This window comes from Fringilla coelebs (genome assembly GCF_963513975.1).
Source record: "Fringilla coelebs genome assembly, chromosome: 8".
Classification (NCBI taxonomy): Eukaryota; Metazoa; Chordata; class Aves; order Passeriformes; family Fringillidae; genus Fringilla; species Fringilla coelebs.
Genome location: NC_140066.1, coordinates 24,780,634 through 24,797,930, shown reverse-complemented (window position 1 = coordinate 24,797,930; position 17,297 = coordinate 24,780,634). Strand labels below are relative to the sequence as shown.

Genomic DNA, 17,297 nt, shown 5'->3' with positions numbered 1-17,297 from the left:
GGATCCTCTACCACTAAAACTAAGGATGGCTTTTTGTCCCTCCCTGCTAACCACTAGTTACTGATCTGATGTACTCACACCAGTGTGTAAAGGTTTTCTCCTGCAGGCCTTGGTTGCTTCTCCTGCACAATTAATTCCTGATAAATATTATTCCCTCATAAAAATACTGGACCTATCTCTCTCTGGGCATTATTTTTCTTTTCTTTTTGTTAAAAAAAAAAAAATCATACAACTTGCTAGGAAACAACCAAGCAAACAAAAACCCCAAGCGGGTATTAAAGTTACCAGTGCCCTATTTGAAGAACCCAAGAGAAACACAAAAGGAAACTGCAGCCATCAATAGAAATATGGGAATGCTTCCTTAGCCCTCGAGCAGGACATTGAATTTGTGCAGTGACAAACCCCACAGGGCCAGCTCAGGGGTCTTGCCTGCTCCTTCCTGCAGCCCTTGCAGCTCCTGCTCACTGACAGCACAGCTTCAGAACAAGGAGGGTTCAAAGGCAAGTGGAAGCAGGATTTCCTCCTGCCAGAAGCTCTGCATAAGGAAAGGGAAGCCTCCTCGTGCCTCCAAACCCCTCCTGGCCACAGCCCAGCCCAACAAAACAGACTGACAGCATTCCACCAAAAATCCACCCCTTCAATAGGCTGTCCAAGCAGTCCTGGCCTCTATACAGAACATTGAGAATCAAAGATGTATTGGAGACAATAAATGAATTATAAGGGCCCCAGAGAGAGTATTTCCTACCTATTTTTCATTCTGATGTACTTTTAGTAACTTCAGATAAGCTACTAATTTAAATAGTTGACTCCAAAAGGATTCCAAACCCATCTCTGTGGAATATCTCAGGGCAGTCAGCTTTGGCAGAAGATCTAAGCACAGTAGTGCTTAGATAGGACAGTTTTAAAAACTCATTACCTGATTCTCATGTCCTGGCATATGCTGATAAAGCCACTGTGTCCCAACCCCACCTGTGAACCAAGATTTCCTAATTTCCAGAGTAATAAATCCTCATGGGTTCTGTAGTCTTCTTTACACTGTAGAACCACCATGGATTTAACTCCCTAATGATGGGAAAGTGCAACACTGAAACTGCTGTGGGATATCCTCTGGTGTCACCTCTTCCACCTGGTGTCAAATGCCAGAACAACAGACAGGTCTGCAGACAAAACTACTGCAGCCTCCACTGCTCTGCTCCACCTCTGTCAGAAAAAGGATATTAAATATGGAGACGGGGTTGCAATCAGCCTTTCTGAGGAAATAATAACCTGGGCAATTCTGACTCATGCTGATTTGTGATCAAGGACTGTGACTGAGATACCAAAAAAAGGAATTGAATCAGATTTTCATGGCTGTGTCAGAATGAATTAATTCTCATCATCATAACTGGAAAAGATTTAACATCACAGAAGCATTTTTAGAATGACAGGAGGATGTGGAGGCTGTGGTAAAGAAGAAAACATGATTATTGTTCTGTATAGGCTGACAGTGAGGAAAGATAACAAAGAACTAAATATACCATAAAATAATATCTTGGTCAAAGAGCTGCTAACAGGAACATCCTGATGAGGGGACAGCAGTTGCAAACATCTGGCACTGCTGGCTGCAAAAATGTCCCAGACAACACTTATGACAGAATAACCATCAGTGACACATCTCCAGGAGTGATGGCAAAGTTATCTTTAAGTCTACCCAGAACAGTCTGAGAATCTCCTTGCAGTCACTGCTGATTTTCACCCTTCAGCTGAAGATATAGGAGATGGCTGCCTGGCCTTCTCCAGTGGCCACCATGCACCCCATGTCTGTCTCAGAGAGAGGTTAAGATTATTTATTTTCCTCACGTTTGTGGTTGTCAACAAAACTCCAAAAGTAAATTAGATGCCAGCTGATCTCACTCTGAATGTAGGTAAACCAGAATCAGGCTATTTCAGTGCTAAATGCTTGCCCATAGCAACTATTCAGGTTAGCATAGATAGTTCTTTTTAAAGTCACGTTTGCTATTAATTTGAATTAATTTTCTAGGTTGCCCATTGTAACTAAACCCTCTGCTGGAAAAATAACTGCACTCAGTACATATTTTAGAGATGGTTGCTTGGGGTTTTTTCTCAGCCAAGCAATCAAGAGATGCTGCTAAGTGCAAGATTAGATTCTGGAGTCCAACTCAATGGACAGGAGTTCATCTGGCAGCAAATTCCACAGACACAGATGGAAGAGTGTGAAATCCCCACTGCAAAGCACAAACAAATGAATATCTCTCATCTCTTCTCCTACAGACTGCTCACCTTCATCCAAATAAACCCTTTGATACTTAGTTCTGTCAATATTTGTTATTAGCAAAAAGACTTCTATAATAAATTAATCATATGATGAAAGAACCATTGCATGAAGAGGAATAGGTGTTATCAAGAGCAGAACTAAGAGCCATCAATCTAATTCAGCATGTAAGAAACAAATCTGACTCAGATTCTTAGTCCAGTGTTGTTTTCCCTGTATCTTCATGATCCCTATGATAGAGAGACTGTTGGTAGTATGTGCTTGACCTGATAAAAGAGCTCACTTATCTTCAGGGAACATGCCAGACATTCATGGTGACCCATACAAAGTAATTCACACACATCTAACACCCTGGGCTGTCCAGATAAAGGGGAAAAAAAAAAAAAAAAAAAAAAAAGGGAAAACAAAGCCTATGGCTCATGAATTGCCACCACAAAGACAAAATGAGCCACTGGTGTCAGAGAAGGAACCAGGCAAGAAAAGGATGGTATCTCGGTCACGGGGCTGTCCTTGCCTTCCCCATAAATATAACCTGATGTCTCTTTGCCAAACCTGTCTTGCCACTGCTTTCAGACAGCAGTTCATGTTTGCATTTTCCTTCTTCCCTACCCTGGACTTCTAGATCCATTCTTAATCCTTCCTGCACAGAAGCCAGACACATTTTCCAAGAAAATCGAGCACTGCCCAGAGGCAACTTTTCTACTTCCCCTCCAACTTCAACAGTGCATTCAGCCTCTCCTACTCATGTTCTCCTCTTCCTCCTCCTCCTCCTAAAAGAGTCTTTGCTGCCCAGAAAAACCATTAAGCACAGAGGCTAATCCCTGCAAAACCATTGATTACTGATTAACCACAGACCACCTTGCTAGGTTTTGACCTAGCAAGCCCTGCACAGTAACAAGCAGATGGCAAAGAAAAGGATCCAGCAAAGCATTTAAGCACATGGCTATCTTTAGGAATGTGAATTAACATACTTATTCAAGCATATACCTGGTTTCTGGCACACCATATAACTACATATACAGGAGGTGGGTGGGGAATTTACCATCCTGTTGAATTTGGGCCCTGCAGCCTATGCAGTCTTCTTTTCTGAGCACCTCAGAATGGGTTCCAATTATCCAGCTGGAATACCTTTAAAAATATAGTATTCTACTTCCCACTGAATTTTCCCTCCACCAGCTTTCATCCCTTAGCCTGCCAGCACAGAGCAGCCTCTGCCTTACCATCAGATTGTTACTTTTACTTTTCACATCTTGTCTGGTTTTGTGCAGCACTGATCTTCTAGGTATCACACCCAAAACTGAAGCACTAGAAAATATCATTAAAATAGTCATAATAGTGATTATGGCTCAAAACCAAATTATTTATGTATTTCTCTTGAGTGCACAATTAGGCTGAGCTGAAATTGTGCATCCCTGCAGCTCCACAATGAAATTCTCATGAGTTCAGTTTTCTTTCCTGCTGTCTCTAGCTTTGATCTCCATCATGAGGCCAATTTCCACCTGGCCAGGGAGTGTTATAGACAAGATCCTGAGACTCTACCATGTCAGGAATGAAGCAATAAAAATGCATTTTGACAAATGTGGACAGTGTCAAGGTGCACCTCTGACATGAGCATACACATTCCAGTGTATGGAAACACTGAATCAGATTTATCTGGAATAGAAATGGCTACAAGCAGGGGCAGAACCCAAAAGGCCCAGTGTTTTTGTCCAAAAGATCTTTCACACAAGATTGCTGATGTCTGGGAAGGGCTCAGAAGAGTGATGGCTGCTGCCTACAGACACCAGAGAGAGCAAAGAAAATCAACCAGGAAAACACCACTGCAGAATGAGGAGGAAATGCAAATACCTTCAGAAACATATTGAACAAATTGTCACCAGTCTCCTGGCTCGAGTGAACACCTTTGGGGCTCAGAGGCACTGGGGTCCTCCAGCCTTGGCCAGACAAAGAGGGAACACTCTGCATTAAAGATTTTAGAAGCTTCAGATCTTTCCTTGCAAGTGGTGCACTGTTTATTGGCACAGCACCAGCACGGGAATAGGATTATTGGATTTGAAAAGCTTTTTCCCTGGAGTGGTCTTTATCCTCTTAAAAAGATAGAGCAATTAAACTTTTTTTTTTTTTCCTGAAGAGAATTAATCATCTGTGAACAGTCACACTGGTAGCCAGATGCATCACAAGAGATTTTCATCTTCTTAAACACATAGTCAGTGGCTAGCAATCTGTTTTATCAATCTTTTATCCCTAGCTATAGACCAAAAATTTACCAATCCCAAATAATTTTAATTTTTAAATCTAATATGAGCAGATGGAATGGAATTTAAAAAAAATATTTTGTAAATGCCTTTAAGATCAAAATGATGATAATGTCTGAGAATCAAAACTTGTGACTGGACATTCTGTTCCAGCAAATAGACATGGAATGCTTTGTATAAATTTCACAAAGTTCTGCCAACACTACCCTGCTATAATTTCCAAGAAAACAGGAGGAAGCACTTACCTAGTGCATGTCAGTAAGGTATGGTATTTCCACCAAAATCCACAACAGAGGGGAAACATCTAAAAATTATTGTCAGAAGAACATATTTATGAACAAGCAATTAAGAGAGCAGCACAGAAGAATGCAAGATTGAGATTCTCCTAAATGTCTGAGTTGGAGAGAGGAGTCCACTGAGCACAGCACCTTGCAGGATCAGCTGCATCACAAACAGAGCTGTGCAACATCTGCATCAAAACCAGGAGTGGATTCAACACAATGAGAAAACCTTCAGAAAAGAACTAATAGCTCAGCAGGACTAAACATGATCTAGTGAATGGCATCCAGGGGGATTGGAGCTAGGTGATCTTTAAGGTCCCTTCAAACCCAAACCACTCCATGATTCTGTGAAGGAGAACTTCTGCTTGAATCAGCACAGCTTCAAAAATCGGCACGGTCAAAATGTTTTGTTTTCTTCAGGACAAGCCAGACAAGGTCTGGAGGAGCTTCTGCTGCTCAGTGTTTGGCCAAAAAGAAGGGATGAGTGAGCAAAAACCCAGGGCTAGACTCTGCTCACAGTGTAAACCCAGAGTGACTCCACAGGTAGCCACAAGTTTAGGCTGGCAAAATTGAGAGCAAAGTTGGGCTACCAGTAAGGACTGAGTTCAATAACAACAGTTCTGCTTAGGCAGCTTGGGGGAAAAAAAAGAAAAAAAGAAAAAAAAAAAAAGAAGGAGACTGGACTACACAGCAACCTCATTTTTTGCTCTGTTGCTGATATGGGCGGAAAACCCAATTTTATTTTATTAAAGGTGTCAAACTTTTTTAATAACCCAGACACCTACAGGGATAACAATTCCCATCCTCTGTATGGTAAATTGCATATTCAGCAGCTGTGAGGCCAATTAGACAGTGAAATGACAAAGTGCTATCTCAGGCCAGCAGAGGCATCCTGCACAGAGACAATGTTTGGTTTCATCACACTAGCAGTGTTTAGCTGTCATCTGTCACACAGGCTTAGGGGAAAGGGCCTCCACAGCTGGAACAGCTGCAAGAGCTGGAATTGCAAGATTAGCACAATAAGTTGTTATACTTTTACCAGACCACTCAATTCACATCCAAAACTTACCCCCAGCTCCAAATGCACTCTTTCTGTCAAGCTATAGCTTTATGAATGAAGAGGAATTAGCTTTCAGCATTACAGCCCAAGGTTTCAACAGTTTAAACCATTTGGCTGAATTGAGAAAGGTATTGAGAAAGGTATTAAGAAAGCTGCAAAGATTAATTTCCTCTCCCAGCATATTCTCTCTCCCTTTTTTTTTAAAGTCTTACTTACAGATTTCAAAAAAGGAACTATATTAGACAAACTAAGTAAAATGCAATTATATGTGGCATTAAGTATCAGTTAATAGAGTGCATTAAAAAGAGCAGCATAGATACCCTAATGGTTTAAATCAGAAAGCTGAAACCTTTGCTAACGTATGGAATTCCTTGAAACTTGTCTCAAAAGAATACACTGCTCCATTAGTGGTGGATTATTATTCTCTAAGGCCCTGTCCATGCTAGAAATGTCTGTAACTAACTATAGCTGTGTAATAAATTCAGTATACATACTATTATTCAAGTAGTTTATACCTTTAGTAGAAGTAAAAGAAAGTCAAGAGCTTTTTAATTGGAACCACTGTTTCCAGACTCTACTTTCCACACTTCCAGCACACAGCAAAGACAAGTTAAACTTCTTAGTGCAAACCAGCAACATCTACCTCCTTAAAGCAACAGCCAAATCAATCATCACAACAGATATTTAATGTGAAGACTCCACTTTTTTTTTTAACATAGGGGCCTATCTTTGCAGTGTCAGCATCTGAACTATAACATACCCACAACATAAACGCCACTTCTAATTGTCGGAGTTTTCATATTTCCTTGTTTTTTTTATGGGTAAAGTGGCCCTTCTTGACTGTGTTAGGAACAATATTTCAGCTCACCAGAACTAAAGAAACTTTACAGCACAGAATGTATTTTTCCACTGGTCATTTTCTCAGTCAGAGAAATAAAAGCCAGACTAATCCCTTTTAAATTTATTCCTACCAGGAACACTTGCAAGCTCTCCTGACACTGATGTGGACATTTTGTTGATACAAAGTGCCTTATAGCACGTCATGTGTCAGATTTTGTCCTTTCTGTGCACCTGTGGCAATGCCTTCCCCTCCAAGAGGTCCTGCTGAAGCAAAGGTGCTTCAGGTGAAAGCAGCAGGTTATCCGACCAGCAACCTGCAGAGCCTCTGTGAGACTGAAACCCAACACCTCACCCAGAGCCGGTGAGGCCTGAAATGCTGACCTCCCAGAGACCTCATTCCACTTGGCATCTGCCTGTTCTGACTTCCCTGGTGTTTGCCATTTGCTGCTCATCCCAAACGGCCGGCGCTGACCACGAGGGCAGGCGGCCGCTGCCTTCCCCAGCCCGTGGGCACCGAGTCTGCACTGCTGGCAGACAAACACAAAGAGAACAAAAACCCCACTGCATTCACACAGCCAAGAAGAGATATGCCTTGCTTGAAAGTGCTGTGTCCAGCAGGCTCATCATCACGACCTAGACAGGCACACCTGGAGGACAGACAGACCCTCAGGCTGCCTGGCTCCATGGGCTAGCTTTGGGTGCCTACTGCATCTGGAAAAACACTTCCCTCCAGAGGGGCTAAGGCAAAGCAGGGATTGATTAAAATGGCAAGAGATAAGTTATTTATTAAACTGTTTTCACATTTTCAGCTGTGTTAGAGGGCTTCCTGCAGCTGCCATAGAGACAACAGCTACAGACAATAAAACTTTATGAGCAATTTAAATTCTCTCTCCCCTTAGGAGATGGGGAAAAACAAGGACAACTGACTGTTTGCAGGTCTTGTGTATCTTGCCTTCATTAAGCAGGACTCTGTTTAAGCACTTATTATGCTTTTCCATCAGATAGTCACAGACTTCCACAAAAAGGATTAATTGTTTATAGCTTCCACTTTCAACAATACCCTATAAAAATACACTGCAGTCATATCTGATTATCCAATTTTGTTTAGTGCAAAGCACTCCTGGCACATCAGTCTGCTTATGTGCACGTGTCAGAATAGCAACAAAATGGATTCCCATGGGCAATGGAAAATAAGCTTTGCACTTGGAAAATAAAATAGTAATAACCACACAGTAAAACTGCAGATGCATGCAATAAATTAGATTTATCAACAGTCTTATACCATTAACACCTGAAATTTGCCCATAAATCTACCTCATTTTAGGCTTATTTAATGTTTCTTCTAGAGGTGGCCGGGAGCTAGAGATTCAAACTATGTAAGAACTGACAGGCATGAAGAAATAAAAACATTTCTTTCTTTCCTTAAAAAATGTGCAACTTCCCTGTCAAAGAGACACCAGCTTGAGGCATAAGATGGGTACATTTCCATTCAGGATCAGTTCACATTTTGACTTTGACACTTTGCAAACAGTGAGAAGGTAGGAAGAGGATCTGGAAAAATAAGAGATTTCTCAAATATCTAATACAATATACAGAACTTCCATTTAATTCTCCCAGGATCTGAACATATATTTATGACTGCAATACATATTTATACTATATATGTTTCTACTTCAGGCAAATCTAATATGCACATTCAATACACATGCATTTAAAATGCTCCAATCTTGCAAGGTCTTACTAGTTTTTCACATATTTCATATTTACAAGATGTGGTGAGACTTAGCTTTTAACAGGTGCCTCTCAGTGTGCCAATCTAAATAAAATTATCCTTGATTTTCAAAGCCTGTGCTGGTAAAAAACCAAGAATACTCTGAAATACTGCATGAATGAAAATACTGATGGATGGGAGAAGAGTGTGAACAGAGTAATAAACAGTAAAGGGGTGTGATTGCTGATCATACTGGCAAAGAATGGGACCAAGGAAAATGAGCAGACTGTGCCTCACATTACCTCACTGGAAACACAGGATAAGTGAGGTATGCTGGAATCATAACTGGTTTGCAGCCCCATTTTTCTGTGCTTTTGGAGTACCTGCACTGTGCTTTGCAAGAAAAGACAGTAGGTGGTGGGACTAGATGATCTTCATAGGGCCTTTCCCATCTTACCCACTCTGCAATGCTGCAATGTCACTGCCCAAAAAAACAGGGGAACTTTCAAAAAGAAAAAAAAAATGTTGTGATTTTCAAAAAGGCACCATATAGAAGAGTAAAACCTGTGATCCCCCACCAAAAGTAAAGGAAAATGCTGGGAACACTCGTGCTGTACTGCACACGTGACTGAGGGAAGTTGCCAACCTTGCTGTGAATCCATGGAAAGTGCACATGCCAGGCTCAAGCCCAGTGCTTGAAAGAAGCAGGTTAGTGTGAAACATCACCACTTGGTCCTCATGAGCTGCCATCCTTCCTCCACAGCTCTGAAGACTCCAGAATTTAAACAGCTGGGCCTTTTTTCTTTTTTCTTTTTCTTTTTTCTTTTTTTTTTTTTTTGATGCTCCATTACAGCAGCAAGGCAGCAGATTGCTTATATTCCATTTTTCTCGGACTCTTTTTAAAAGTGTGAATGAGCATGTGTGTATGTTGAAGTGATACCATAAGGACAAGCCACATTTTTAGTAAATATTACTTTAAATTACTCTGGAATGTAAAAGTGCACTTGTGCAAAACTAGCTGCCCAAAAAGGAAAGCCGAGCTGTAAACCACCCTGCCTGCAAGTTGAGCATGTCAGCAGGAGAGTCACTGTATAAGGGCATGTTCACAGGTCATGTAAGCCTGCACCTACACTGAAACTCACGCCCTAAAACACAGCACATGCATGCACTCCATTCCCCAGACCCCTCTGTGCAGGCCCTTACACTGCAAAAGAAACCCAGCTGAGACCCTGTGGTCAGAGGACACCAGATTCCTGGCTGAATTGAAGCCTTTTCATCTCTGTAATGTGGGTAGAGGAAAGCAAGGAGCAGCCTCTCCCCTGTGACTGCCAGCACTGTGAACCTCATTGCTGAAGCCACCTCAAGGTGAATTTAAACCAGTCCCTGCTTTGAATCACTCCAGCAGTGACAGCAAACCACGGTCCCAGCTCAGCCCCAACTCCCCTTGTCTGCAGAGCAGTGGACTGTGCAAGCCTTTTTCACCTGGTTCATTTCAAAATCCAGCTGGCAAAGACGCTGCTTAAGGGGCTCTGCCTTTGAACACACAGCAAGGGCAGGCAGACCCAGGAACATCTGTGACAGCCACACACACCTGTGCAGTGACAGCACTACTGGCACATGGGTAACTGTCAGTGAGGCTGATGCTGTCAGTAAAGACATAAGCAGAAGGAAATGAAAATTAAGGTACAAACCAGCTGGTTTTCAGTGATGCCAGAATGTTGTGCAATGCCTGTGATGCAGAGAGAGAGAGAGGCGGGACTGAGCTGGGTAACAAGGATGATGGCAGGTGACACCTTTTGCTCTGGAAAGTCACTTAACTCTCACAGGCTTTGGGCCTCCCTTCGTTCAAGTCTTTCCTTATTAGATCTGTAAGTCAGGAACAGTGTCACCAGCCTTAGTCATTACCCTGTTCTACTGAGTCCCTTATTTGGGCTGGAAGTGATTTGCCAGAGTAATGCAGAGAAGCAAATAAAAATGTGCAGTTTTGGATGCTGTCACTTCTGGGAACATAAATGCACACCATCCATTTCCCTGCAGAGCTGGGATCTTGCAGTGACACAAGACTTACTGCTGCAGGTCTTTCCTCTGGCAAGTCTCATTTTGGAACTGAAGTTACATTACTGGGAGTGGGAAGGGAGTAATTCTGCAATAAACAGAAAGACACCAGAAATGGCAAAGTTTTTATTCTTAACACATAAAAGCAAATGGAGACTGTGCAGAGATGCAGTTTGACCCTGTAACCCTACAAGCATTGAGAAAATAGTGAGACTGAAGAATAAGGAATATGTTTGGGGGTAGGGGGTAATAAATCACTGAACTGGAATCTGAAATGCTAGGCTCCTCTGTTCTACATACCGCCCCAGCATCCCAGCCTCCATCAGATGCCCTGCATGCCATACCAGGCTGAATTCGACCATATGTTTGTAGCTAAGCTATGAAATTCATTTGTCAAGTCCTGGGAGTTTTTGGCAAGTTGTCCTGTGCTATATGTGTGGTCTGCTACACTACAGCAGGCATGCAGAGCATAGTAACAGGAATGTCTATAGGATCCAGGGGCAACACAGCTGATGATTTCCCTCCTCTGACTTTTAGTGCTATTTAATAATGAATGGAGATGGAGAGGACTCAGGTGGAAGCCGTTTCAGCACAGTTTCAGGCTCAAAGCCTGCTGAGGGCTGCTGGAACAAGCTATAAATACATATCTGAGCTCCATGCCAACTGTGTAAACTCAGAAGCTGCTTGCTTCATTCAGGGACTTCACCAAAGAGTCTGGAGCCTCTTGGACCAGAGGTAAGTCAGTGGCTGGGAGAAGTCACATTTTCCTTGTGAAAGGGGATGTGGAAGATGATTGGACAGTGCAGGGGCAGATGACGGATAGGAAATGGTTTCTGGGGCATTTTGAAAGGAACATAATCCAGAGTTATGGACCCTCATTAATCAGGCAGAGTGGTTCTGAGGAGCCAAATCTCACAAGAACAGCCGTAGGACTTGGAGTCATTTTAAGCTCTTCCTAACTGAATCCTTGGCGTGACATTTGCCTAAATTCTCCATCCCAATTCAAATTTCACCACCTTGGCCTATGAACAGTTGCTTAGTGGCTCTGTTTCAAGCTGATTCACAACAAAAGATAAATCTTTCTGCACCTAAAAAAAGAAAAAGCTGCTGAGAAATTCTTCAATTCCTCTGCCTTGTGCAATCTCAGGCCAGGAGTTTTTGCAACAAGGTCAGTCTCATTTCTTCATCTCCTGAACATCCCTCTTCCTTGCTGTGTTGATTGCTATGAGTAGTCCTGCCACCATATTTTTTAATTGAGCACAGAATGCAGGAAGGAAGTAGAACTGTCAGAAAGAAGTTTAATTGCCATTTTTGATATACAGCATGAAGCTGTCACTTTAACAGAGATTAAAGTCTGCATGGCAGGAAAAAGCTAGGATCTCTCTCAGCCTCAGATCATTCCATCTTCAGAAGGAACTTCAGCTCCTGAATGTACCATCTAACCTTTGCCATGGTGAAAAGACCCATGAAACCACTGTTACATGGAGAAGTGCTGCAATTTGCCTCCCAGTGACAGTGCAAAGCCACCTCCAAGGCTGTGTGCTGACACTCCTGGTCCCCCAGCAACCTTGCTGCCCTTCAGTCCTTCTTTCAGCTCTTTAAGATGTATAAACTCAAATAGCCCAAACCTTGACAGCCTGCACATCTGGAACTGAGTCCTTATGAATGCCAAACTACCTTCATTTCACCTGAGGATGGCAGAAGACACAGGCACTCAGCACTCCTCATCCTCCAACCCCAACTGTATATCCAACCTTCAGGCTCCAGAGGACAAATCAAACTTCTCTGTGAAAGCAACATCCTGGAAAAACCAGCCACAGGTTCTCTCAGGTAATTTGAAAGACAGCCATGTTTCAAATCTGTCCATTAAACCTGACAGAAAATCGTAACAGTGCCATCCAGGAAGGATTTAACCACAGTACATAAAATGCACTTCCTCACTCTGGCACAGGGAAAGCACAAGATGATATAAAAATAAAGTCTTACGAGGTATATGACACACTCCAGGCTATTCCCTGATAGAGCTACACCTCGGAAAAGAAATCCACTTACTCAGAGATGGCTTGTAGTGCTATACTGCAGCAGCTGTTCCCACCTCCCACTGAGGTTATATTTACCTGCTAAGTTTCAAACACCCACTGACCCAGGCGGAGATCCTGAGATGCTCCGGGGAGGAAGGACAGCTGTTTCCCTGTACTTGTCCCAGCACAGAGAGGGGACAGGCAGTGTCAGGCTGCCTTAGCATCCCCCCTGTGCTTGGAGGCAGGCACTCACCTAAGAGCTGCACGCCCCGGGTGAGCCCGTAGACGTCGATCAAGGCCCAGAGGGGCTCTGCCGTCCTCACGCCGCTGAAGAAGAGCATGGCAGGGGAATCATTCACCCTGTAGAACACCCGTCCTTTCTTGTCCACCCAGAAGGCAATGATGTTCCCCTCGTTGGCAAACTCTTCTGGCAGAGCCTTGGCCCAAAACCCACTTTGGGAAACCAAGTCAGGGCAGGCGTACTTTGGCAGAGTGTCAGGGTTAATCCTCGATGGATCCTTGGAAGTGAAGCCCAGCCGAAGAGCCCCGCTCCAGCAGCACTGCTTTTTAGTGATCTGCAAAGACAACAGCAGCACTGACAGCCACTTGAACACCAACTTACACACCACAGGCTTTATGCATCCAACACTGGTGGCCAGCATGCAGAAAACCCCACCAGATTTAGGAAACATTTTAGCCACCAAACAATGCTGTAGCTTTTTCAGCCGCACACTGCACTGCTGCTGCACCCTTAGGATACGATGCCCATATTTAAAACCAAATAAATCAAATTAAATCTATGTGGATAGGTGAAATGTAATTACCGCTGCATGATGATTCATTTCTATTTCTAGGGTAATTCCTTTTGGTCTAAGAATAACCCTCACACAAAATGTGCCAAAAATGGGCACAAGACCTCTAATCTCTGCAGAGCTCTTCCCATATGGTGCTCAGATGATGGGGTCTCTCATCTCTCGGACCTGAGAGAAAAGCTCCAGAATCACACTTATCTCCACAGGGTTTTCTGGGCTTCTCAGGCAAGTAAAAGACAGTCTTTCCCTTATTTAACTTGTCATATTGGATGACAAATTGAAATCACAGCCTTGCAGCAGAGAACTTGTGCGTGGGAAAGCACAATATACAGTATTTGACTTTGTCAAATACAAAGTTTTGAAGCAACAATAGATGTTATCTTGGGAAAACCTATTTATTCCAGCTGTGAACGGTGTTTTGTGAAATATGTTGTGCATAACTACACCCCAACCTGTCAGTATGCAATTACTCAGTGTGTCAGGGGTCAGGAACATCTGCTGTGGTTTTTGGAATGTTTCATGTGTTATACCCATCCTTCTGCACCTGACAGACAGCAGGACAAAGGATCACAGATACCTCCAGAGTCATCAGCTTCTACTCACAAGAACTGAGTCCTGGCCAGCAGGGGATCTGTGGGGAGCAGGCAGCAGGTCCTGGACACATGGAGCACATTGAAAACACTACCCAGTTACATGGTCTTTTTTTTTTTCCCATGGAAGCAAGGAAGTTTCAGAGTTAGTATGGTCCTCAGATGAAGTCCTTGGTGAAGTTATTCCTCTCCATTTTATTGTCTGAGTGTGAACCTGCTAGGAATTGTTCCTCTCAAAGGGGTTCAGCCTGTCAGCATGAGGACTATGACATGAAAGATCTAAGGATGCTGGATCCAACTTTGACGTGGGGCCAGGACAGTTCCTGCATGCCAGCTGACCCACAATCACTGTATCTGTTCCCACTTTGAACTGCAGCAAACACAAGAGCACTTGAGACAGTCATCTTCCATCAGCACCTTGGCAGCCTCCAGCAACTCCACTGCTGGCCACAGGGCAGGGGCAGAAACAAGGACAGGCACCACCTGCCAGAGGGCACACAGAGCTGGTTGGATGAATGGCAAGGACAGAGACTGAACTGCCCAGGACTGCAGGACTGTTCTCAAAAGCCTGGCAGCAGCCCCACATGTCCCAGCTTGGAAGCACAGAATTTTCACCAAGGAATTCTACAAGACGTTTTCTTTGGACTTCTGAATTCCCTGCAAATCAAATTTGTAAATACAGTGTTTTTGTTTTACATATTCCTCTCCAAGACAAATCTGGAACATATGCCCTTGGGGTCACAATAATCTTACAACAAAGACATTGTTCAAAGCCTAGAGATTTCTCTTTTATAATTAAAGTATCAGAGAAAATATCTCAGAGCTCAGAAAAATGTTATCAATGGACAATTTTTTGGTTAAGGGAGTGCTGCTTTTTATCCCTACTCAGTCCATCCAGGCACCTGAACTGTTTACATGAAACACTTGAGCACTGACCTCAGTCCCAGGAACCATGGGGAGCTCCTGCTTGCAGGTGGACACCGGGATGACACTAACAAGGACTGAAGCAGATTTGCTATTTTATATACCTGGCCAGGGTGGGATGGCATCATGTATGCCCCCAGTAGAAGTGGGGTTAACAGGGTGTGCACATGACAAAACAAGGAAACATAATACACTCCAAGAAGAAGATGGGTTATTTTTTGCAGCAAATTTACTGCAAGCCCTAAAAGCTTTTGGGTCTAAGATAAATAGGGCCTCATTGTCATTTGTACAATCCAGCCTCTTGCCAATACTTCACAGCAATCACAGGCAGCATGAAGTAAATATTCATATGGTAATTGAGGCTGCACATGTTCCATGTATTAATCAGCACCTATAAACAGTTCTCAATACAGTCTGACCACAGGCAAACTAATATCCAAATTAAAATCAAGAATAAAGCCTGCCAAGAATGAGACACAGCTGGACAAAGGGCACACAGTTTTGCTAAAAAAGGCAACAGTTAATGATGGACCAAATTCTCTTTTCAGCAGCCATTGCTAGCAGAAAAGTTTGGGAGGTCACTGGGTACCAGAAGGGGAGGAAAATTCAGAATCAACATCCAAACTGCTAAACCATTGCTGCTTTTACAGATTCAGGCTCCTGATCTTTACTGCCTTATGCCATCTTTGAGAGCTATACTTCCTAGCAATGCCCCACATTACATGGAAGAAAGCATACTGGAGCATTTGCCTCTGAGGCTGCTTGACAGCCATATTCCCAGATTCCCAGATCTGCAAAATAATGTCAGACTAAAACCTGAGACACAATAGCTAATAAACAGAATGAAATCTCCTTACTTCTTCCCTCAGTTTTCCAGAGGGAGTTTAGACTTCACAGGACCTGAGTGACTGGGCTCATGGGCAGCCTGTGGCTGGTAAGAAGGACCAAGGTGCTGCTTTCCACAAGCACAAACAAGAGCGAGGCAGTCACAGGATGACTTACCGCACAAAAGCAAGGATGTTTTCACATTTCATCCCTCCCTAGAGCGTAAATTCTGCTAAAGCCTGTTGATTACTCCCATCAGACCTTCCCACTGGAGTCAGCAGGAGCTCTGCTCATAAATCTCCTGTGCAGATTTGCATGTATATCCTTCACATACGTTATGTAAGCTAAAATCCCCAAATACACAGATAAACAAGGGTGAATTTCTAGAGATAGCTACCTTGTTTCAGAATGAGGAAGAAATAACCCAGAACCTTTGCCTAAACCACTAAATCCACTCAAATCTTTGATGGTGTCTTCAAAAGTGAAATGCTGCTTTCATCTCTTCCCAGGATATTTGTCGCAGTTGCTTGTCCAAACTGCTGGCCAACATGGGAAAAGTCTCATTAGGCAATGTGAGAGATTCCTGCTGGGCTTCCAGCCTGGATAGAGGCAGTAAGAGCTCCACAGGAAGCACAACAAACCTGTAGTGGGGATGTTCTGTCTCTGGGCCTGAGGCTGAAATCACTGAAATCTCCATACATTTCCAAGTCCCTCATTCCATGCTCCTTTGCTGGCTGTGAGGAAAGAGGCAGGGAATGCTGAAATGCTGCTGTAGGACCCAGCACTCCAGGACCTCTAGAAATGGGCAACAGCAAGATCATTCAAATCGGGGATCTGTATGCTGACAAACCTTCTGGAAAACTCTTTCTGCACAAATGAAGGATTTGCAGTCAGATCATTCATGCGTGCCACAAAGTGGCCAAAGATGACCTTTTTTGTGCCAATAAAGGCATGAAATTGGCTATGAACAGAAAAACACTGTCCCATAAAACTGAGGGCATAAAGATTGGAAAGTGTCTGTGGATGAAGTTGCAAGGCTCCTTAAGATGCTGATGATCTGAAAAGTGCTTCAGTTCCTAAGGACATGGAGGAGTTTCTCCATCAGAAAGCAGCTCCTGGTGTTCATGGAGGCAGGCTGTCTTAGAGGAGTTGCATTTCCCATGCCAGCTGCAGCATGGCCTGGTACCAGGGGTGCAAACTCCATCCTCCAGGCCACCACAGACACAAAGAAAGTGAAATCAGCCTGTGCCAGTGAGAAAAATGTGATCCCTGCAATGTTCTCTCCTCTGATCTTAACGCTATCAGGTGACTGATTCAACAAAGCAGTCAGCAGACTGCCAGAAAGGTCCTTTTCTTAGACAGCAACACTGACTGCTCCTTTCATTCTTTCCTTCTTTCCTCCAAACTCTTTTGTTTTTCCTGCCAAGCATGTGAACAAGAACCTTCACTTCTAGGTCCTTTTTGACCTCTTATCTCCTGGCTTTCCAAGCGACCTCAATTTAATCTGTTGTGCTTGTCTAACATCAGTGTAGGTGGTTTTGGAAGGTGGATTTCCCTTTTGTTCTCAGTTTCCACAGCAGTCTGTACCTATGGCTCCAAGAGCTGTAGTGCCAAAGCAGAAGTATCAATGAAGATTGCAGATCTTTGAGGC

At 43.3% G+C, this 17,297-nt stretch overlaps 1 protein-coding gene across 2 annotated transcripts in view; it reads right to left on the bottom strand.

Annotated features, from left to right (window-relative positions):
• NEURL1 (neuralized E3 ubiquitin protein ligase 1) overlaps positions 1–17,297 on the bottom strand; it is a gene marked incomplete at both ends in the record, with an annotated part of 136,848 nt that overhangs the window by 39,012 nt on the left and 80,539 nt on the right. For both annotated transcript variants that reach the window (XM_084209935.1, XM_084209936.1), the window contains one exon: positions 12,749–13,070. In XM_084209935.1, coding sequence (XP_084066061.1) covers positions 12,749–13,070 — 322 coding nt within the window. The remainder of the gene's footprint in view (positions 1–12,748; positions 13,071–17,297) is intronic.